The sequence below is a fragment of the Marmota marmota genome, unplaced genomic scaffold (genome assembly GCF_001458135.2).
Source record: "Marmota marmota marmota unplaced genomic scaffold, marMar, whole genome shotgun sequence".
Taxonomy (NCBI): Eukaryota; Metazoa; Chordata; class Mammalia; order Rodentia; family Sciuridae; genus Marmota; species Marmota marmota.
Genome location: NW_026000223.1, coordinates 753,459 through 778,392, shown reverse-complemented (window position 1 = coordinate 778,392; position 24,934 = coordinate 753,459). Strand labels below are relative to the sequence as shown.

Sequence of the window (24,934 nt, the reverse complement as noted above, 5' to 3'; positions counted from 1 at the left end):
TTTTTTTTTTTTTTTTTTTTTTTTTTGGTACCAGGGATTGAATCCCCAGGAGTGCTTAACCTCTAAGCCACATTACTAGCCTTTTTATTTTTTACTTAGAGACAGGGTCTCGCTAAGTTGCTTACCACCTCACTAAATTGCTAGGCTGGTCTTGAATTTGCAATCTTCCTGCCCATCCTGCCCTTCCTGACTGTTTTTTTTTTTTTTTTAAGTTTTTAATTGATTTTTTTAAAAGTTTCTTTACATACATGACAATAGTGGAATGCATTACATTCATAATTATCCATTCACAGCACAATGTTTCGTAACTCTGTTTTTAACATACTGAGAAATGATATGAAGTAGGAAAATATAAATTATTGTGTCCCTTATAATATACATTTTTTACCTTATTCAGTACATTATAGATGGCACATTCTACAAATCATGATATAAAGAGAACAATTCTTTTTTAAATTTTATGTCAATTATTTTTCCATGGATAACAACATTAGTGTTCACTGCCTTGAGCTCAATCAAGGTATGGCATGATTTTAATGTGGATCCTTTATTGTCCTGTCAAGGTCATGGCATAACTGATTTTAAGTAGAACAGGTAGTTTTCATTTCTTTACTAGTTGCTCTGCTCTTTCTCTTCCACATTAAGTACAGTATCCACGGTTATTCCTATATCCGCCAGTGACCTATCTCGCTCCACTTCTAGTGGCCTTCTGGGAAAGGATGTGGAAAGGCCATATAGGGATGTATGGTACCCAATTTTCATCATCCAGTCAAGTAAGACCTAGAAGATAAAAAGCTTAGACATTATCGAATATTGTACACACTTATGGTCCTCCAGAACACTATGACATTTTATAGTTCTGTTGCTGTGAAATTATGTCCTTAGGAGTAATGATATAGAACTTTCAGGGTTGGGGTTTGTAGCTCAGTGGTGAAGTGCTTCCCTCGCATGTGTGAGACACTGGGTTCAATCCTCAGCACCACATAAAGATAAATAAACAAAAGTATTAAAAACAAAAATAAATCTTAAAAAAAAAAGAACTTTCAAAGATATTTCCTTTCAAGAGTTTAAAGGAAATTTATTTCATGAATTTTGAGATGTGAATAACTTCTAATACCTTTTGTTCCAGAAGAGGTATAGGGACTAATGGCATTTAACAACTGAGATACTTAAGTTAGGAAAGCCTCATTCATACATATAGAATGGAAAGAGGATTCAATAAAGAGGTTAAGAATAAAATATTAGCTAGGCACAGTGGCACATGCCTGTGATCCTACCAACTCTGGAAGCTGAGGCAGAAGGATCACAAGTTCAAAGCCAGCCTCAGCAACTTAGCGAGTCCTTGTCTCAAAAATAAAAAGGACTAGCTGGGCGCGGTGATGCACGCCTGTAATTCCACAGGCCAGAAGGCTGAAACAGGGAGCCAGCCTCAGCAAAGGTGAGGCACTAAGCAACTCAGTGAGACCCTGTTTCTAAATAAAATACAAAATAGGGCTGGGATGTGGCTCAGTGGTAGAGTGCCCCTGGTTTCAATTCTTAGTACTAAAACAAAACCAAAGGGATGTAGCTTATTAGTATAGCATACGCCTAGCATGAAGCCCAGGGTTTCATCCCCAGCCAAAAAGGCCTCCAAAAAAACAAAATAAAAATAAAGTTATAGTAAAGGGAATAAAAATTTTAATACAGAGGGCTGGGGTTGCAGCTTAGTGGTAGAGCACTTACCTAGCATGTGTGAGGCACTGGGTTTGATTCTCAGCACCACATATAAGTAAGTAAATAAAAATAAAGGGCCATCGACAACTAAAAAAATGTTAAACAAAAAAAAAAATTGAGGGGCTGGGGTATGTTTCAGGGGTAGAGCATGTATGAGGCCCTGGGTTTGATCCTCAGCACCACATAAAAATAAATAAATAAATAAAATTAAGGTATTGTGTCCAACTACAACTAAAAAAATAAATATAAAAAAAAAATTGAATGCAGAGATCACAATTCAAAGAAGCCAACCATGTCTACATATCCCAAAATCTGCCAATGTCGAGTACCTACAAATGTTCTTTATCCTTATCTGATGGGAATATCAGATGACAGTGTGATAACTCCCCGGATATTTGCCAAATTCAAGAAAAATATTCCTCATAATGCAAATATCCTCACCTGTGAACTCCAAGACTTAAAAAACCTTCTCCTTAGGACTTTCCCACCTAGACATCGGAGAGCAACAGTAACTACCTGAGAAATAAAAATGTTCAGATAAGAATTCCAATTTTTAAAAAATCAAATCCATAGCTCTTTAAGATTCCAAAATTACTACTAAGAAACACATGTTATTATAAAAATTCACGTGGAGATTTGCAGGAATTTGCAACATCAAGGTCCAGATAAATTTCCCCCTAAACATGAAAATAATTCTTCTAAAACTGAAAAATAAACATCTTTCTACTAATGAGGAAGTGAAAGCCTTCCAAAGAGGACACCAGAGACCAAGTACTTTTTTCTGGGCAAATACTATTAAGATTGTAGCTTGTTTGAAAAGTAACCGAACAAACAAGAAGACCTAGTGCCACTTTCTCAATGTACAGACAAGAAAACACTACCTGGAAGGAAACAAAAAGTTGCCTGCATACTCCGATACTATAGGCCACACACTATCTGTCCATCCTCCCAAGTAAGTGAGAGTGTTTGAGCAGCTCCAGCTTTTCTTCATCTACTGAATTCCCTCTATGATCATCCCTTTAATAAAGCACTTAGGCAGTTAAAAAGAGCTTGGAAACTGCTAGTATATTAAAGTCCATCATAAAAAGAGAAGACAATGATTAGTAACTTATACTGAAGTTCATTATGTACCTGCCAGTTGCTCAAAAGTGCCAGGAAACCCTTTCTTGTAACCAGCATCATTAACTGTCCTGAGAGCTACTGGGCATCATGTTATGTATAAGTGTGGTTTTAGAGCAGCACACCTTCCCATCTCAGGAGACCCATGCTAGAAAATGCATCCACTGAGCTGGGGACGTTGCTCAGCAGTCAGAGCGCCTGCCTAGCACGTAAGAGACTCTGGGTTTAATCCCTCGTACTTGAAAAGAAAAGCAGCAGTAATTAAAATTGTTTCCCTGCTACTCCTTAAAATGAAATAAGATAGCATACAATAAAACAGTTGCTATAAAAATGTGGTAATATAACATGATGATTTACAAAATTATTTTCAAATTATTTTAAATTTTATGGTTATTTTTAATTTAAAAGTGGAACAGTAGCGGTAAATATTTCAATTGGGAATCGTGAACTACCACCATTATTTTCTCCTTTTTGAAAATCTACCCAGCTTAGTATTTTATAATGATATATCTATAATACTAAATATGTAACAGGCACTGAACAAATCAGGGTGTACTAATTAAATAAAAATTACATTGTTTTTCAGATCCCTCCCTCTCCTATCAGAAATCTATGTTAGTCATTAGTTCACTCTTCTATTAGTCTGCTCCTAAATCCAAGCAGGTTTCCAGTATAACAGGAATTTTCTCATGTGGCTCATTATTATAAAGTCAGCTACAACATATACAGAAAAAAACAAATACACACACACACAGAGAAAGAAAGCCTCCTCTAATTCTGATTTTTTGTTTTTTGGTACTGGGGAATGAACCCAGGAGTACTCAACCACTGAGCCACATCCGCAGCCCTTCTTTTGTATTTAGAGACAGGGTCTTACTGAGTTGCTTAGGGCCTCGCTAAATTGCTGAGGCTGGCTTTAAACTCAAAATCCTCCTGCCTCAACCTCCAGAGCTGCTGGATTACAGGCGTGCACCACTGTACCCAGCTAGTTCTGATATTCTTTAAAATGAATGTTAGTCTCATTTCCTAACAATACAAAATTATAAAGATTATTCTATAAGTAATGTCATTTAGTAAGTCTAATTTTAATTAGGAAATAGAGAATTTCCTAAAACTTATAATTTCCAGTATTCTTAAAAGTGAAAATATTTTTGAGGGGACTAGAGTTGTGGCTCAGTGGTAGAGCATTTGCCTGGAATGTGTGAGGATCTGGGTTCGATCCTCAGCACCACATACAAATAAAAAGAACAAAAGATCCATTGAAAACTAAAAAAAATTTTTTTAAAAAGTGAAAATATTTTTTACATATATACTCATAAAAGTATGTAGGTCAGGAGCAATGTATTACAGGAGCAAGCTTAATGTGTATGATGGTATGCAATGACATGTAATGATTATGATACCAGATCAAAACTGTTGACAAAATAGGAAACAGCATTTTAAGAAAGTCAGAAACAATATGACTGCATGATTTACAAAAACAAACATCCTCAAATCTTTAGTAAGTGTAGTATAACCCATTCCTCACTCTACATGTGCCTTTTTACTTTAAAAATGTTTTTTTAGGGTGATAGGGTGGAAGGTAGGTTAGAAAGGCACAGCCCCAAAATAGATTGCTTTATTTCTCTTGTTTTTAACTTTTATGACAATGCTTACAGTCTATTTTCATTATTCTAGTGGCAGGGAGCAGGGGGAATGCTACCATAGAGAGAAACAGAGGCAGAGAAAATTTGAAGGGACCAGTAAAACCAGAAACAACCAAGTTGATCTCAAATAGGGTCAGATCTAGGTCTAACACACACACACACACACACACAAAAAAAAAAAAAAAAACGNNNNTTTTTTTTTTTTTTTTTTTTACCGGTACTAGGTATTGAACTCAGACCCTCCCATACTGAGCTGTATCCCCAGCCATTTTTTTGTTTTGTTTTGTTTAACTTTGAGGCAGGGTTCAAGTTCCCCAGAGTAGCCCGGAACTTGTGATCCTCCTATCTCAGCCTCCCAAGGAGCTGACAGGCATCCAACACTGTGCCCAGTGTAAATGCTATACTTTACTTTTCTACATAATCAAATTTCTTCCTCAAAGAGAACAAAAGTATTTTCTAAACCTGTTATCATTTATCCTACAGCTTTCTTCTAAGTTTGGTTCAGAACCTTAATATTAAATAGGATAAGTGATTTTTTTTAATATTTATTTTTTTAGTTGGACACAATACCTTTATTTATTTATTTTTTTGTGGTACTGAGGATCGAACCCAGGGCCTCGAATGTGCTAGGCAAGCACTTTACCACTGAGCCACAACCCCAGCCCCCGGATAAGTGATTTATAATGAAGCTGACTGACTTTATAAGGAGGTGGTAAGACACCATTTGGGTTAAGACAGTCTTCACCTTTCCCCAATATACCACCTCACCAGAGAACCCTATTCCTCCTATGCACTGATACAATTCAGTAAGTGGTGTTAATCGAAAAACCTGTTTCTGGGAGGGCTGTTCAGCAGATGTCGAATCTTCGGCTTCGGTTAGAAGCTTAGGCAAGTTCCGCCTCTTTGCAGCTTGTCTGTTGGTTGTTTCAAAAGATGTCTGACTTGTGTTTTCAAGCACTAATTCTTCATCACCCTGCTCAAAAAACAACATACAATTTCTAAAGAGACTTTGTATTGATTTTATTCTATTCTAATCACAATGATTTTTTTTTACTCTGATGGCATTTCAGTAGAAAAATATTAAGATACTATTACACTCAGAAAATGAAAGCAATATGTCCTTGAACAAGAAAATACGGGGCTTAACATCTTCCAGAAACAACCCTTATCCATCAAAGTTCTGAGATTCCCTCTGATAGACAAAAAGCTGATGGGGACCCTTTCCCTCTCTGACTAATCCCTAAGTTTCTCAGTAGGATAGGAAAAAAGAAAAAATTCTGAATGATATCCTTTCCACCTTTTCAGCAAAAGAAAGCGGCAGTACAAGGGAGTTGCCTTCAAAGACTGTGCAAATAGAACATGTATAAAAAACATGCCTTTAAAAAAAATAGTTTTTAGTCATAGATGGGCACAATACCTTTATTTATTTGTTTGTTTATTTATTTATTTATTTATTTATTTATTTATTTATTTTTATGTGGCACTGAGGATCAAACCCAGGGTCTCTCACATTCGAGGTGAACCCTCTACCCCTGAGCCACAACCCCAGCCCCTATAAAACATGTCTTTGTAAGTGACCATGCAAGACTTCTATACCCAAAATGTGGCCTTGGTATCTGGTTATATATAAACATATTCTAGTTTTGAAACTCAAACTTTGACTTTCCATTTTAATTAATCACTCTAAGAGGCAAAGAATTTTATTCCAGAAAACTATTCTTCAATATTATCTATTAAAATGTTCCTTTAACAAAATAAATGTAGAGTTCTCAAATACATGCTTATTAGTTCAATAATTCCTTCCTTCTACAGCTACTAACCTAAGATAAAAAGTTCTCTTTATCAGTCTAAAATGTTCATCATTTGGTAGGGTTTCATCCCCTTTCCTTCTTCCTAAGAAAGTTAGCTGGGTGTGGTGATGCACCCCTATAATCCCAGCAACTGGCAAGTTCAAGGCCAGTCTGGGCAACTTAATGAGACCCTGTCTCAAAATAAAAAATAAAAAGGGCTGGGTAAAGCACTCCTGAGATCAATCTCCAGGACCAAAACAAAGCAAACAAAAAGAGAAAACTTGGTGGAAGGAGCATGGGGAATGAGAATCAAGGGATCTTAATGCCAAGTAAATGGCCAAGCCCAGGCTGCCTCACTGCAAGCTACAAAGTTAAAAGCTGACAGATTTTAATGTATGATACATCAAGATCATTGTACTGTCATATATAACTAATTAAAAAAAAAGTTGACAGATTTTGACCCTCTCACATTGTGATTGTCATGTTCTTTTGATAGTCCTCAGGGCCTTACTCATAACCACACCAACAGTTTAACCTGCCCAGGGCTTTCTGATGTCTCCACTAATCAGTTTAAAATATACACCAGTGGTACCAATGAAGACAGAATCTAAAAACAAGGGGCAGAATGTCTAATTCATCTTGTGACCATTTCTGAGAGACAGATCAGGCTAAAATCAACCTATCAGATAGCTGATAGTATACTCCAGTAGTCCCAGCTACTTGGGAAGCCGAGGCAGGAGGAGTGCTTGAGCACAGGAGTTCCAGACCAGCCTAGGCAATATAGCCAGGCCCCATCTCAAAAATAAATATACGTATGTGTGAGTGTGTTTGTGTGTCTGTATGTGTATATACAAAATCAACCTATCAATGTCTATCAACCACAAAACTGAAGAAAAGAGAAACTCAAGTGAAATCGCTACATAAAACAGTTGCATTTTATGTTGCCCATTTTTCACATTAATCTACCCTTGCTTATGTTATGACATATTTGTCATTATGAAATGAATAAAAACATCCCAGTTGACTCTGAGGTAAACATTATGGGCCTTACATATATGATCTGTGGTCAGATACTCTACAATTTCTTTATGAATATTCTTTTTTCTCTGTAAGAAAACTTAAAATTATAAACTTGGATTAGCAAATAACAAAATCTCTCCTTAATGACAAAGGAAAAAATAACCAAAGGATAATTAGACTTTTAAAACTGAGCCAAACATAATGAATATAATGTAAACTTAACACTTTAGAGATCTTACTTGAGAAAAGATGAGACTTTCCTCAAAATAGTAATTTATTCAATATTTTTCTCAAAGACTAGCTTGTAATAGTTTTGCCAAGATTACGTTCTTTAGGTACCAAAACCACTTAACCACTTGATACACAATTATGATGAATAAACACTCATATATAGAGCCACCTTAGTGACGACACCTATAATCCTAGCAACTCAGGAGGTTGAGACAGGAGGATTTCAAATTCAAGACCAGCCTCAACAACTTAGCAAAATTCTAAACAACTTAGTGAGACCCCGTCTCAAAAAATAAAAAAGGGCTAGGGATATAGCTTAGTGGTAAAGTGCCCCCCCCCATTCAATCCCTAGTATCAAAACAAAATAAAAAAGCAAGTCCTAGTGATGCACACGCCTGTAATCCCAGGAACTTGGTAAACTGAAGCAGATGGATTGCAAGTTTGAGGCCAGCCTCAGCAACTTAACAAGACTCTATTTCAAAATTGAATAAATAAAAAGAATGGGAATGTGTTCAGTGGTAAATCATCCCTGGGTTCAATCCCTAGAACCAAAAATAATAGGTTCTATCTCTTGCCATGTGATACTCTGCATCACCTTGGGGTTCTTCCAGCAAGAAAGCCTCGCCAGATGTGGTTCTTAAACCTCCAGAATTATGAACTAAATAAACTCTTCTTTACACAATAAAACAAAAACACAAGCGATACACAGGGCTGGGGATGTAGTACCTGCCTGGTATGCATGAAACTCTGGCTTCCATCCTCAGCAATGCCTCCCCCCCACAAAAAAAAAACCAACCCACAAACCTATATATAATCATTATTAATGAAAACTTTGAAAAAACAAATAGTACTAATAGCCTAACATTTTCAATTTATAAAAAATACATAAAATAAAACATAATTAATAATTGACTTCTAATATAAAATGAGAATATTTTCTAACCCCAAGTTTGTGACCGCCGCTTAACTTCCAGGTTTCACCCGTCATTTGATAAAAGTGCTCTTCCAGTTTTTTCAATCTCATTTCCTGGTGAGGTTTTAAAACATTCTCTATGTATCTGCTGGCCTGTTTGAGAAAACAAAGTAGGTGTTGTTACTATTCATAAAAGTTCCTAAAAGCTTATATTGTCTACAAAGTTGTAAATAAAAGCCAGGGGAAAACTGAATTTTCACACTAATTCAATTTTACCTCCATTTTAGCATCATTTTCTAAAAATTCCAATTTGTATGTAATGCAAGCAAAAACAAATGTTTTATACTTAAGTGACATTGAATTTATATAGTCTTTGTGTTTTCAATGCCAATTTTATTTTTTAAAAATACATGGAGCTAGGGGTACTAAAGAACACAGAGCATTATTCCCTAATTTCTAGGATCTAAGTCTGAGCAGTTTGTTCAAGACACAAAGCCTTCTCATGTTGTCAGATCTACAAGGCATGAACTCATTCAGAAGAGTGTTAAAACGAAATATTTTAAGGATGGAAAGAACTGGAAGCTAAGCATGGTGGTGCCTTTAGTCCCAGCTATTTGGATCCAATGACCCTACCAGTTTGAGACCAGCCTGGGCATCACAGCAAAACCAAAATCCTAAAGAGGACTGGGGATGTAGCTCAGTGGGAGGGCACTTGCCTAGCATACTGAAGGCCCTGGGTTTGATGCCCAATACCACACCACCAAAAAAAAAAAAAAAAAGGCTAAAGAAAACAAAACTGAAAACTTTTGGAAATCACCCCAACACCACCATGGAAATAATAAAGAGATATCCAAATTCCATCACTGATAAAACAAATAAACACCATAACCCCCAAACCACTTTTATTATGAAGATAGGTGGAGGAGAGGTAACTGACTTAAGAGTCAGAAAGCTACACCTGAAAAGCTTACACAGGAGGACAACAATAAGAAAGCAAGCCAGTGTTCTCCACAGACCCTGGAATAGCTCAGGAATAAGAGATGCCAGATCCCTTGGCAGAGATCCAGGGTGAGGTGCACAGCTAAAAATAGGGAGGGATAGGGAAGCCATGCATGAAATGATGATGAATTTGTAATGAACTGAAGATTATGACTATTATAACTTGCTGCACCTGAGGCAATAGGGGAAAAAGAGGGGGGGAGATAAAGTCCTACTATATCCCCAGACCCACTTCCATACTACAGCCAGCCAGGGATGGAAGGTTTACTCTTTGTGAAAATAAACCAGAGAGAGTAATCACTGATCCCAGCCTTAGTGGACAGCATAAGTGAAAAGTACAACTAAGAATAAACTAAAACGTAAATGCTGAAAGGTGAGATTCACTTCCTCACAGGACTCAAACCTGTTGACCCTCAGGCATTAACCCCTTAGGCAGGAGAGTGAAAAAGGCTTCTCTGGAGAAGGTAAATTGCAAAGGAGGTAACAAGAGATGCTGAGGAAGCTAAATTCCTCTTCAAGCATCCTACAGTGAAGCCTGACAAGGGATATTCTGTCAAGCTCTGCCTATATACACAAAAATTCCAATAAGCTTTTTTTTTTTTTTTTTTTGGTGCTGGGGATTGAACTCAGGGCCTTGTGCATGCAAGACAAGCACTCTACCAACTGAGCCATATCCCCAGCCCTATTTTTTTTTTTTTAATATTTATTTTTTAGTTTTTGGCGGACACAACATCTTTGTATGTGGTGCTGAGGATCGAACCTGGGCCGCACGCATGCCAGGCAAGCGCGCTACCGCTTGAGCCACATCCCCAGCCCCCCTATTTTCTTTTTAATATTTATTTTTTAGTTGTAGTTAGACACAATACCTTTATTTTACTTATTTTTATGTGTGAGGCTGAAACCTAGGACCTCGAAAGTGCTAGGCAAGCACTCTGCAGCTGAGCCATAACCCCAGCCCCCTATTTTCTTTTTTTATTGAGGTATAACTTATTTCTTCTTTTTTCCTTTGAGGTGTAACTTATAAACCATAAAAAGCATAAACCTTATAGGAAAAGCTTGATAAATTTTTTAAAATGCATAAACCCAAGTAATCATCAGTTAGCTTTTTTAAAAATATTTATTTTTTAGTTATAGATGGACACAGTATCTTTATTTTTATGTAGTGCTGAGGATCAAACCCAGTGCCTCACACATGGTAGGTGAGCGCTCTACCCTTGAGCCACAACCCCAGGCCATCAGTTAGCTTTTTAGTGTATCATTATTAAACATGAAGGAGCTGAGTCCAGGATTACTAGATGACTAAAGTAAAGTCTCCAACTTGAAAAACAGACAAACAGAAAAAAAAAAGAACTTGGAGAAATAGAGTGTATGCAAGAAAAAAAAAAAACATTTTAAAATAAACATATCAAACAACAAGATAATACATATAAGTAACAAAAACAGGATATTAGAGAATAAGAAAGGTCAGGGCATAATTAGTCCGAAAATTAACATTATGACAGCTGAAATAATCAACTGAATTTCCCAGAAAGATCAAGAAGAGAAGATAAGGGCTGGGGATGTGGCTCAAGAGGTAGCACGCTTGCCTGGCATGCGTGCGGCCCGGGTTCGATACTCGGCACCACATACAAACAAAGATGTTGTGTCCACCGAAAACTAAAAAATAAATATTAAAAATTCTCTCTCTCTCTCTAAAAAAAAAAAAAAAAAGAAGAGAAGATAAAACAACCTTGGGTTCACTCTCACTTTTACCTAATGGGAACTTCAGGAAAAAAGGAAAAAAAAAAAGAGTATAAAGGAAATTATGCAGGAACTAATGTAAGAAAATTTCACAGAACTAAAGGACACGTGTATCTACGTAAGGACCTTCTGGATTTGAAATGCAAAATAAAACAAACAAATGGTATCACAGTAAAATTTCAAAATCCCAAGGATAAAGTAAAAGTAAAGATTCTAAAAATTTCTAAAAAGGGACACAAAACTGATCATAAACACTGGCTCAAAAATGAAGATGGAATCAGATTTTACAAAAGCCACTCTGGAATTTGGAGGATTATGATGTAATACTTCAAAACACCAATGACTTTTAATCTGTAATCCTATATATCAAGTCAAGCTATCTATATACCAAGTTCAAGTATCAGAAAAGAAAAAAATCATACATTTAAGAATTTAAAAATCTAAAAAAATTCATTGTAGGGGTTGGGGTTGTGGCTCAGCGGGATAGAATGCTCGACTAGCACATGCAAGGCCCTGGGTTCGATCCTCAGCACCATATAAAAATAAATAAATAAAACAAAGGTACTGTGTCCAACTACAACAAAAATTAAATATTAAAAATAATTCATTATATTATTAGGGACATGTCTGCACAGGCTGGGCAATTTACCATGTTCATAGACAATATTGTGAGACACTGATTTATTAATCTTCCTCTGCCCAAAGACAAAGCATAGGAATAAAATTTCTAGACTCATTTGTCAAACAACAGAATCCAAATTTACATAGTCTTGGGAATTATAGATACATTTAGGAATTAGCATGCAGCTAGCATACAGAAGGAATTATGGTCACTAATTAGCATGCAAGGCTTTGAAATTAATATTATTTCCAAAAGAGATAACATTAAACTTCAGAAATTCAAATATATATGCTCCTGGACTTACAACTGAAGTATATCCTGATAAAAAAAAAACCTAGGTTAGGTTGAAAAACTTTTGTTTTGGTATTGGGAATTGAACCTGGAGGCACTTTAACCACAGAGCTAAATCCACAGTCCATTTATTTATTTATTTAGTTGTTTGTTTGTTTGTTTGTTTAGTATCAAGGACTGAATTCAATGTTGCCTAACCACTGAGCCATATCCTAAGTCCTTTTGATTTTGAGTCAGGATCTCACTAAGTTGTTTAGGGCCTCACTGAGCTGCTGAAGCTGTCCTCGAACTACTTTTTCGTTGTTCTTTTGAGATATACATGACAGTAGCTGTATTTTGGCATATTATACATACATGGAGTATAACTTATTCTAATTAGGATCCTATTCTTGTGGTTGTACATGATTTGGGATTATCCTAGTCCTGTATTAATATATAAGAATAGGAAAGCTACGTCCAATTAGTTCTACTATCTTTCCTATTCCCATCCTCCTCCCTTCCTTTCATTCTCCTTTATCTAGTTCAATGAACTTCTATTCTTTCCCTCCCCACCCTCCCTTGTTGTGGATAAGCATCCACATATCAGAGAGAACATTAGCCTTTGTTTTTTTGGGATTGGCTTATTTCACTCAGCATGATGTTCTCCAGTTCCATCCATTTACTGGTAAATGCCATTTCATTCTTCTTTTTGGCTGAGTAATATTCCACTGTGTATATATACCACATTTTTAATCCAATCATCTGTTGAAGGACACTACGGTTGGTTCCTTGACTTGGCTATTGTGAATTGAGCTGCTATGAACATTGATGTGGCTGCATCACTGTAATATGCTGATTTTAAGTCCTTTGGGTATGAACCAAGGAACGGGATAACTGGATCAAATGATGGTTCCATTCCAAGTTTTCTAAAGAATCTCCATACTGCTTTCCAAAGTGGTTGCACCAATCAGCAGTCCCACAAGCAGTGCATGAGTGTACCTTTCCCCCCACATTCTCAACAACATTTATTGTTACTTTTATTCTTTATAATTGCTGGCCTTGAACTTGTGATTCTTCTGCCCCAGCCTCCTGAGTTGCTGGGGTTACAGGCATGCACCATCATGCCCAGCCTAAAAATATTTTAAGTTGAAATGTATTTAATACAACTAACCCACAGAACATCATAGCTTGACCTAGCCTACATTAAACATGACCAGGCCAGGTGTAGCAGTAACACATGTAATCTTAGCTACTTCCAAGGCCAAGGCAGGAGGATCACAAATTCAAAGCCAACCTTAGCAACTTAAGAAGACCCTATCTCAAAAATAAAATAAAAAGAGCTAAGGAGGGCTAGGGTTGTGACTCAGCAGTAGAGCGCTCGCTTTGAATGTGAGAGACCGGGTTCGATCCTCAGCACCACATAAAAATAAATACACAAAATAAAGATATTGTGCAGCTATAACTGAAAAAATAAATTAAATTTAAAAAATAAAAAAAAATGGCTAAGTATATAGCTCAGTAGTAGAACACTCCCAAGGCTAGGCCCCGAGTTAAATCCTCAGTACTAGGTGGGGAAAAATGTAATCAGAACCCTACATTAGCCTGCATTTAGGCAAAATCCTTTAACACAGAGCCTATTTTTTAATAAAGGGTTGAATATGTCATGTGATTTATTGACTACCATGTTGAAAGTGAAATATAGAATGATTACATGGTACTCAAAGTTATGTTCTACTGAATGTGTAATGCTTTCACATTATCATAAAGTCAAAATATCAAAAATCACAGACTGTGTATTTATAACAGAACTTCTTAGAAAAGATCTAGGGAAGACTCTTTCACTGTTAATAATGCAGGTCAGGATGGTAAGAAATGTAGTAATTCCTAGGGTCTCACTTCAATAAGTAGAGAGGAACCATTTGTAGCCTTTGTTTACTTAAAGAGGAGTATCTGGGGGCCAAGGTTGTAGCTCAGTGGGAGCACTTGCCTAGCATGTGTGAGGCATGGGGTTCAATCCCTGGCACCACATAAAAATAAAAACAAATAGAATAAAGGTATTGTGTCCATCTACAGCTAAAAAAAAAAAAAAAAAAAAATTTAAAGTTTGGAAAAAAAAAAGGAGTATCTGGGGTTGGGGGTATAGTTCAGTGGTAGAGCACCTGCCTAGGATGAGGGTTCCATCCCCAGCACCACACAGAAAAAGTCTAAAAACAGAAAAAAGATATCTGTTCTGTAGATATTAAAATAACAATACCCTTATACAAAGGTCTTATAAAGGGTTAATATTTAGGTGAATGTCCACAGGCATATCTTCTTTCACAAAAATCAGTCATCAAACTGGCGATTACCTTACATAGCAAGGTCAAAAAAATAACTTAAGATACTTATCACATGCTAAATGCAATTTCAAGCTATGGAAACCAGTCTCTAATAGAATGTAAAGACAAAAGCAGTGCCCAGAAAAAAAGCTAGCTGTAAACACCTAATTTAAAAAAAAGAAAGAAAAGAAAAGAAAGAGGCTGGGCAATGTAGCTCAGTGCTAGAGCACTTGCCTAGCATGCAGAAAACCCTGGGCTAAATCCTCAGCTACACACACACACACACACACACACACACACGATCTCAAATCAGTCAATCAGTTAATGCTACTCCATAAAAGAACAAACTAGTGGTGTCACGCACCTGTGATACCAGTGACTTGGGAGGTTGAGCTGGGAGTATTACAAAAATTGAGGCAAGCCTGGGAAATTTAGAAAGACTGTTTCAAAAATAAATTTAAAACAAAACAAAACAAAATGCCAGGGATATAGCTCAGTGGTACAGCACCACTGGGTTTAATCCCAGTACCAAAAACAATAATAATAATACACATTAATAGAATCAAAGAGGAAAAACAAGTGCTCATTTCAATTAAAGAGAAAAAAGGTTTAAGCCAGGCACGATTACACCTGTAATTCCAGCAGTTTAGGAGGCTGAGGCAGGAGGATTGCAAGTTCAAAGCCAGCCTCAGTAACTAAGCAAGGCCCTAAGCAACTTAGTGAAACCCTGTCTCAAAATAAAAAATTAAGGCGGCCAATTTGGAAAGCAGTATGGAGATTCCTGGGAAAGCTGGGAATGGAACCACCATTTGACCCAGCTATTGCCCTTCTCGGACTATTCCCTGAAGACCTTAAAAGAGCGTACTATAGGGATACTGCTACATCGATGTTCATAGCAGCACAATTCACAATAGCTAGACTGTGGAACCAACCTAGATGCCCTTCAACAGATGAATGGATAAAAAAAATGTGGCATTTATACACAATGGAGTATTACTCAGCACTAAAAAATGACAAAATCATGGAATTTGCAGGGAAATGGATGGCATTAGAGCAGATTATGCTAAGTGAAGCTAGCCAGTCCCTAAAAAACAAATGCCAAATGTCTTCTTTGATATAAGGAGAGCAACTAAAAACAGAGCAGGGAGGAAGAGCATGAGAAAAAGATTAACATTAAACAGGGACGAGAGGTGGGAGGGAAAGGGAGAGAGAAGGGAAATTGCATGGAAATGGAAGGAGACCCTCATTGTTATACAAAATTACATATAAGAGGATGTGAGGAGAAAGGGAAAAAAAATCAAGGGAGAGAAATTAATTACAGTAGATGGGGTAGAGAGAGAAGATGGGAGGGGAGGGGAGGGGGGATAGTAGAGGATAGGAAAGATAGCAGAATACAACAGTCACTAGTATGGCAATATGTAAAAACGTGGATGTGTAACCGATGTGATTCTGCAATCTGTATACGGGGTAAAAATGGGAGTTCATAACCCACTTGAATCAAATGTGTGAAATATGATATGTCAAGAGCCTTGTAATGTTTTGAACAACCAATAAAAAAAAAAGAAAAAATTAAGGCCTACAGATGTGTCTAAATTGTTAAGTGCCCCAGGTTCCACCTCTAATAAAAAAAAAAAAATTGACAAAATCCAACACACAATGTTCAAAAATCAAGAACAGAAGGAAACCTGCTCATTATAATACAGAGCATTTACAAAAACCCATAGCAAGGGCTGGGGCTGTAGTGTAGTGGTCGAGCACTTGCCTAGCATGTGTGAGGCACTGGGTTCAATTCTCAGCACCACATACATACATACATACATACATACATACATAAAAGTATAAAAAATACAATAACATTAAAAAAAACACAAAGTTTGTTCTCTCTGCTTGAGTCTTACTTTACTTTCTCCTATGATAAAGTTCTCTTGCATAGCAATAAATAAATAAAATTAAAAACACGCATAGCTAACATCATATTCAATGGTAAAAGAATAAAACAGGGCTGGAGATGTGGCTGAAGCAGTAGCACACTCGCCTGGCATGTGCGGGGTGCTGGGTTCGATTCCCAGCACCACATAAAAATAAAAAAAATAAAGATGTGTCCACTGAAAACTAAGAAAATAAATAAAAAACAAAATGTTTCTTTAAAAAAAAGAATAAAAACATTTTCCCTATACAAAAAGTAGAGACAATGCAAATGTTCATCAACAAATGAGTGAACAAACAAATTTTGGTACATCAATACAACAGAATATCATTCAACCATAAAAAGGATGCTACAGGATGAATGAACCTGTAAAATATTATGCTAAATCAAAGAAGTCACACAGAAAAAGTTAACATGTTATATACAATTGCAATTATAGGAAACATCCAGAACAGGTAATCCATACAAACATAAAGCAGATTAGTGGTTGCTCGAGAATAGGAGGAGAGGGTAATGGGGTATAAGTGTTTAATGGGCTGAGGGGTTTTCTTTTGAGGTGATAAAACTGTTTTAGAACTAGATAGAGGTACTAAGTAGCTGCACAACCCTGTGAATATACTAAACATTACTGAGCCGGGCATGGTAGTGCCCGTATTTAACCCCAATGGTTAAAGATACAGGAGGAACGAAAGTTCAAAGCCATCCTCAGCAACAGAAGGCACTCAGCAACTCAGTGAGACCCTATCTCTAAATAAAATACAAAATATGGCTGGGGATGTGGCTTAGTTTAGTAGTCAAGTGCCCCTGAGTTCAATCTCCAGTACCCCAAAAAAGGTTACTAAATTGTACATTTTAAAATAATCAATCTTAAAATCACGAATGTATACACTTTAAAATCATCAACTTTGGGCTGGGGTTGGGGCTCAGTGCTAGAGCACTCACTTATCATGTATGAGGCACTGGGTTTGATCCTCAGAATCACATAAAAATAAAATATAGTATCCACCTAAAACTAAAAAATACATATTTTTAAAAAAAGGTCAGGGGTTGTGGCTCAGTGTTTGAGCGCTTGTCTAGTATGTGTGAGGCACTAGGTTCGATCCCCAGCACCACATAAAAATAAACAAACAAATAAAGGTATATATATATATATATAAATATATAGTGTGTGTATATATATATATATATATATATATAGAGAGAGAGAGAGAGAGAGAGTATATATAGTATATATTTTTATATATATATATATAAATGTCCATCTACAACTAAAAAAATTTTTTTAATTAACTTTAAAATCATGAATTTGACCTGAATATTATTTTTAAAAATCTAAGTAGAACACACAGAAAGCAACAGACTTCAGTTATAAATGCCCCAGATGTTTTTGTTTTCTCACTATATATACTCTCTAAAAATGACACTTTACCTTTTCAATGTGCCTCTTGTTTTCTCACAAATTTTTGTGTTTTCTTAAATTTCTACTATCATCATCAAAATATAAGTGTTGTTTTACTCTCTAGAAATTATGTTTTACCTTTTCACCTTGTGCCTCTTGTTGTTTTTTCCTCACAAGTTTTTGTCTTTTCTCATTCTTCTCTTCTTCTTCTAAAACATCAAAATCATAAACGTGCTTTTTAATTCCCAAGTATCAATAAGTCACATGGCACAGTCTGTAGATTTTAACATTTTTGAAGAGACAAGTAGCCTTTGAAAAACAGATTATATTTTTTCAAGTAATGAAAATGAAGTACATGCAAACAGTTGGAAATACAGAAATCTGCACATAAAATCTTAAAGGCTCTGTTCTGAAACAATTCTCCACTAAGTATTATTGTATGTAATAGTTTCTGCTAAAGAGGCTTCCAGAATATTTTCATGAGTTTTCTTCTGAAGGTCCCAATAGGATTTCAGCAGCTCTGAGGCACAGCATGGAAGCCCATTACTGCAATGTGAAGTGTGGAATGCTGCACTTCAGGCATGAAGTGTCATCTGTTGCCCTTAAACATGACAGTAAAAGTCCCTAAAGGTATGTGTGCTTGTCAGCTCTTAAAATGACTGAACCACTATTAGGTTACTATCCATTGAATGTGAAGAAAAAGTATTTTTGCTTCTTTTTTTTTTTTTCTTCTGGTACTAGGGATTGAATCCAGGGGCACTCTATCTCTGAGCTACATCCCCAGTGCTTTTAATTTTTATTTTGAGATAAAGTCTTGTTAAAATGCCTGGGTAGCCTTGAACTTGCAATTTTCCTGCCTCACCCTCCTGAGTTGCTGGAATTACAGGCATGTGCCACTACTTCCAACTCCCTTTTAAGTATGTAGCTTGATTATTTTGTTTGTCTTTTCTTTTTTTTATTTTTTTGCAGTACTGGGAATTAAACCCAGGGCCTCAACACATGCAAGGCAAGCACTCTACCAATCAGGAATCTAAGATGGGAGCATCTTAAGTTCGAGTCCAGCCTGGGCAAATTAGTGAGACTCTTAAAATCTATAAATAAATAAAATTTTAAAATCCAACTGAGTCATTTTAAGTTTAAGAAACCAAACAACTTCCAAAAGGGGGGGAAATTATGATTGGGAAACCCTGAAACATCTATGTTGTCACTTATGTTTGGGTTGAAAAGGATTACCAAATGGATGTTTGTTTGGTAGCGGGAATTGAACCCAGAAATCCTTAAGCACTGAGCCACATCTCCAGCACTTTTTACATTTTATTTAGAGACAGGCTCTTACGAAGTTGCTCCAGGCTTCACTAAATTGCTGACACTGGTTTTAAACTTTCGATCTTCTGCCTCAGCCTCCCAAGCCCCTGGGATTAAAGGTATGCACCACTCCTGGATTTTTTCATGAATAATGCAAAAGGCTTTGAATTAAGCACTGCTCATTTTCTTATTTATTTACATTTAAATAAACAACTTTTAATAATGTACCAAATTCATTACTGGTGACTTTTTTCCTAATTGCATATAAAATATAGCTAAGTATGTCCAGTAGATGCAGTCTGAGTGTGCATCTACTGGACATAAAGCTTAAGGTGTAAGACTTCTGATCTGACATTTGAAGTTAGCCTGCAAAGGGAATGTCTGTCATTAGCCTGTAATGATTAAGTGTGTTTTGCAGTGCTTAGAATTAATCTAGAATTGTTTGCTGTGAATTAATTAATCTCTGCTGTCAATTGATTACAGTGCCTAGCATTAAGGACTGTCATTTTCTTGATTAAGAACCTATAGAGTGAAATTGTATTGAGTAATTTGAGTGAATAAAGCATTGAAAGGAGCAGAAGCACATGGACATTCTTTATTTCTCCCCTCGACTACATACATCGCAATTTTGCCTCCTCGAGACAGCGGGGTACTGGGGATTGAACTCAGGGGCACTCAACCACTGAGCCACATCCCCAGCCATTTTTTGAATTTTATTTAGAGACAAGGTCTCATTGAGTTGCTTAGTACCTATTGCTGAGGCTGGCTTTGAATTCTAGATCCTTTTGCCTCAGCCTCCTGAGCCACTGAGATTATGGGCATGCACCACCACGCCCGGCACAATATAGTTTTAAAAGGCTTCTATAGAAAATCATGAATTCTTAAAATGTGGTAAATATACACAATGGAATACTGAGCCTTAAAGAAGAATGAAATTATGGCATTTGCAGGTAAATGGATGGAGCTGGAGACTACCGTGCTAAATGAAATAAGCCAATCCCAAAAAACCAAAGGCCAAATGTTTTCTCTGACATGCACATTCTGATCCATAATGGAGGAGGGGGTGGGGTAGAAGGTGGCTAGGGAAGAATGGAGGAACTTTGGATTGGGCAGATGGGAATGAGGGGAGGGAAGGAGGTGTGGGGGTGGGAAGCATGGTGGAATGAGAGGGACATTATTACCCTAAGTACATGTATGACTGTACAAACGGTGTGACTCCGTGACAGCGAAATGAGAAGTTGTGCTCCATTTGTGTACGATGAGTTGACATGTGTTCTGCTGTCATATATAATTAATTAGAACAAATTTTTTTAAAAAATCATAAACTCTTGGGCTGGGGTTGTGGCTCAGTGGTAGAGCGCTCGCCTCACACATGCAAGACCCTGGGTTCGATCCTCAGCACCACATACAAAAATAAATAAGTGAAATAAAGGTGTTGTGTCCAACTACAACTAAAATAATAAATAAATATTTTTTAAAAAATCATAAACTCTCACTTGTCCAAACAGAAACAAAAATAGAATGAGCATGATTTCCTAGGCACCCAACTATATACAGGACCTATGTGCCTGAAGAAAAACTGCTGTAATTGCAATAAAAAATTAGGATGAAAGGGTGTTAGAGATTAATGACAGATATACCTACTCATTGTATAATATTTTACAAATTGATGTATCAAATAGTTAAGTAACACAAATGCACAATTTAAAATTAGAGAATTTAGAATGTAACAAACTTAAAAATGACAGAGCTTCAAAAATATATATAAGGAAAAATGTAGTTTCTCATTAAAATGTTGGAATTTATAATCCATTCAAAATAATCATCAAGGTCATATGCCATGGCATACACCTGTAATCTCACCAACTCAGGAGGCCAAGCTTCAGTAACTGAGCAAAATCCTCAGCAACTTAGTGAGACGCTCTCTCAAATAAAAAACAAAAAAATAATAACAAAACAAAATAATCGTCAATATAGTTATACATTAGTCAAATTAATGGCAAACTGGCTCTTATTGTGTAATATTGTAGAATAAGTAAAGAAAGTTGAATAGAAAAGTTTAAAGGGTAGCATAAATAAACTTACCTTTCAGATAAGCTTGGGAAGATTTAAATGAGTTAATTAATGAGGTAGCCATGGAAATAAAGTAAGGAGAGCAAGCAGCAAGAAAACTCGGCCACATAGCATGATGAGATCTTTAATTCCTTTTAAAGAAACAAAAATTAAAATTAGACACACTTTTCTTGGTAAGAATAACAGAAGATTATTTGTATAAAAATAAAATTAAGTTATGCAACTGTCTTAGGATTTCTTCCAAATATTCTCCTTTGGGCACTAAAATTCATCATGGTTGTCATTACCAGAATAAATTTTCAGAAACTAATTCTAGATAAATGTCTTCTGGTATAATTATGGTGATCAGCTATATTATAAATATCATAATAATCAATAATGTATAAGTCATACTTTCCTTTCTACCCAGGACACGGGTCACACACATGTAATCCCAGCAGCTCAGGAGGCTAAGGCAGGAAGATTGCAAATTCAAGGCCATCCTCAGCAATTTAGAAAGGCCCTATGTAACTTATTAAGACCATTTCAAAATAAAAAAAAAAAAAGGGGGGGCTGGGGCTTTAGCTCAGTGGTAAAGCGCTTGCCTCGCATGTGTGAGGCACTAGGTTGGATCCTCAGCACCACATGAAAATAAATATACTTTATATTCATCTACAACTAAATAAATATTAATAAATAAATAAATAAAGGCTGGGGATATGGCTCAGTGGTTAAGCACCCCTGGGCTCAATCCTTGACACCAAAAAAATAAAAAAATAAAAAAGTTACTTGGCAGAGATTTGAATGAACCATGATACCAACATGATCAGGGCTCATAGTTTGTCTTAACTAAAGATTAAAGAAGGGGGCTGTGGTTGTGGCTCAGGGGTAGGGCGCTTGCCTAGCATGCGTGAGGCACTGGGTTCGATCCTCAGCACCACATACAAATAAAATGAAGATACTGTGTCCACCTAAAACTAAAATAAATAAATATTTTTTAAAAAAGATTAAAGAAGGAATTACAAAAATGTATAGATATAGACTTAAATGTTTTATTTTTAACAGAAAACAGATGTTATTCCTTCTTTTATAAACTACAATTTAAAATTGTTTAGAGATCTTTTTTCTTTTCAGATCACAGCTCCTCCAACTTTCGAGGGTAGTAACTATTGATTCAGATATTTGATGGAACACATAAATAAATCTGGGTTATCTCTGGCCATTACAAAAGCAATATAATACCTAGAGTACTATTACATAGAAAAATCATTGAGTTGTGGGATGTTTCATAATATGGAAGCAAAATGGATATATCACATAGGAACATGAAAAAAAATAGATTTGTGTGTACTACTTTCAAGTTAAAAATGTTTAAATAAAGGTTTATTTGGTACCTAAACTCTAGAAACCAAAAGCAGGGCACTTTGAAAGATAAGAAAGCAGTCTCAAAATATTTAGCTTAAGTACAAGTAAAATGTATTGGTAGGAAGTTGGGGATATAGCTCAGTGGTAGAGCATCCTAGGGTTCAATCCCTAGTACTGTAAAAGAAAATTTTAAAAAAGAATCCAAAGGAAACTACCAGTTCACAACAAAGGATTCTAGGAAAAAGTGTTAATTAAGTTAGTCAAATAAAAATTTCAGGAACTATGAGCTCCACCAGGAGCCCACTTGCAATTTCTGGAACTCTTAACCTAGCTTTATTAATTTAGACAATAAATTCTGAGAATATAAAAACAAATTAGGTGTGGTTGCTACCCTCAAGAAGTATATTTCCCAGAGATCAGAGCTGATGGGGGAACAGGTCTCCTTTGATAAGCTAAGGGGTGTCCTTCTCATTGACTAGTGACTTAAATATCAGGGTAAAGTAGAAAGATTCTAAAGGAGCCGGGCATGGTAGCATATGCCTGTAATCCCAGTGACTCAGGAGGCCAAGGCAGAAGGATCTCAAGTTTAAGGCCAACTTCGGCAATTTAATAAGATGCCTTAAAATAAAACACTAAAAGAACTCAGGATATGGCTCAGTAGTAAAACTAAATGCTGAAGGAATAGAGGAATGACTGCTGTAAAGGCAAGGAAGCAGGTGAATTTTGCAATAAAAGATGAGTGTAAATTTCACTTCTCTGCATATCATCTGTGTAAAGGTCTTGATATCTTTCAATACAGCTTGAGTAAGGAGAGTCTTGTAAATTTTTTTAAAGTATTTTATTTCACTTCTTATTTCAAGCAACATTTTGGGCCCTGACTTCCAGAGGTGAGGAGGAAGTGTTGAAAAAGAATGGAGATATACAAGGATAATGAACTGAGTGTAAGAAAAGAGGCTGACATGTGAACTAATTATACCCAAAAAACAATTCCTGACTCTCCACACCCTTACAATTTTCCTTCCAGTTTTCTCTTCACCAACAGCACTACTAACAAAATTCAAATGTCTGGACCCATGTTCTGTAGCCCAGCATTGGCAGGAAAGAAATCAGGTTTATTCAAGGCCAGCCCTGAAGAAGATACAGGGGGTAACTCCTTCAATCTCTAACATGCTGGGCTCAGGAGGGTGAAGGGTTGTTATGGTGAGATAAGGAAACAGGGAGGCTACAGGCTGTGTGGGTCCTTCCTCAATAAGGGTCAAAGCCTTATCACAATGGATTTTGACCTCTTGCAGTTAGTTACCAAGGCAGAGTGTTACAAAGACCATCAAAGTTCTCTGAATCTAAATAAAGTATTCAGGTGAGGCCTCTCCTCAGAATTTGGATTATTACAATAAGGCCTCTCCTTGGAATTTAGAACTCCAGGTAAAAAAGGAAGTAATGCCAAAGGATTAGGAAGGGAAGGTGAAAGTAATCCTGCTAGGACAACTTTCAGAAGGGGCTGCCCTGTTACAAATCCCCATGCAGGAGTCATGCTTGAATTCTTCCTTTCCCTCACTCCAAACATCAATTCATCAACAGAGTTGTTGATTCTACTTTGTCAATATCCCAAATCTTTCCAAATCTGTTACCCTGGTCCAGACCATCATCACGACTTACATCATCACGAGATATACAAGGATAATTTGCCTCACTGCTTTCAACTATAGGTTCCTTTCAAAACATTCTCCACAGAGAGTCCACAATGACCTTTTCAAAATCTCTAAGAAGTCACTTATCTTCCCCGGGTCTCAGTTCCCTGGGGGCTTAGAGGATCAGGGTTGTAGGGCAATCAACTAGATAACAGACTGCACTTAGTGATTGGCTTATCATTGGGGTTGAACAAATATTTTTATCTTGAGACTCCCACCGCCAACCCCAGTCCTTGATCTTGCCACAATGACCTTCATCTTTTTTCCTCCAATGTACCATAATCCTTTTGCCTGGAATATCCTCCCGCCTCGCCCCCCACTGGCTTTTCATGGGCGTGGTTCTCCACCACATAAATAAAGCTCTACTTAAATTCCTAAGAAAGCTTTCATCCTATCAACCTGCTGGTGTCCTTCCCAGCACTCGTCACAGTTTTGAGTGTACAGAGCTCTGTCCCTTTAGGCCTCGCCTCTAGTCCCCTCCCTCCCCCACAAAACTTGGCCCAATCTGCAGGAAACGCGTTCTGGCGCGGGGGAGCCAGGCGCGGGGCAGTCTGGGAATCGTAGTCACCGCCGCCCGGAGGCGCCACTGCCAGGAACCAGGTAATTCTACACAACATTCACGTGAAAATTTCCCAGCTGTGAGCGCCAAGCGGGGGAAGCCGACCTTACCTAAGTCCGGGATCCCACGCCGGAGCTCCAGACACAAAAGGGGGAGCGCAGCGAGGAAGAAAATGCCAACGACCCCTCGAGAAGCCATAGCGGCGGCCGCCCCGCGACCAGGAGCAGAGCCCGCCCCTTCCGGACGCGCCTTCTCAGG

General features: G+C 37.0%; 1 protein-coding gene across 1 annotated transcript; it reads right to left on the bottom strand.

Moving 5' to 3' along the window:
* Positions 1-183: 183 nt before the first annotated feature.
* On the bottom strand, positions 184-24,909 carry Ubxn8 (UBX domain protein 8). The gene is given in 9 exon segments (XM_015501238.2): positions 184-780; positions 2,155-2,229; positions 2,956-2,965; positions 5,279-5,451; positions 8,463-8,585; positions 17,846-17,916; positions 21,098-21,157; positions 21,160-21,216; positions 24,787-24,909. Coding segments are annotated over 9 exon segments (825 nt in total). The 5' UTR covers positions 24,875-24,909; the 3' UTR covers positions 184-612.
* Positions 24,910-24,934: the final 25 nt, after the last annotated feature.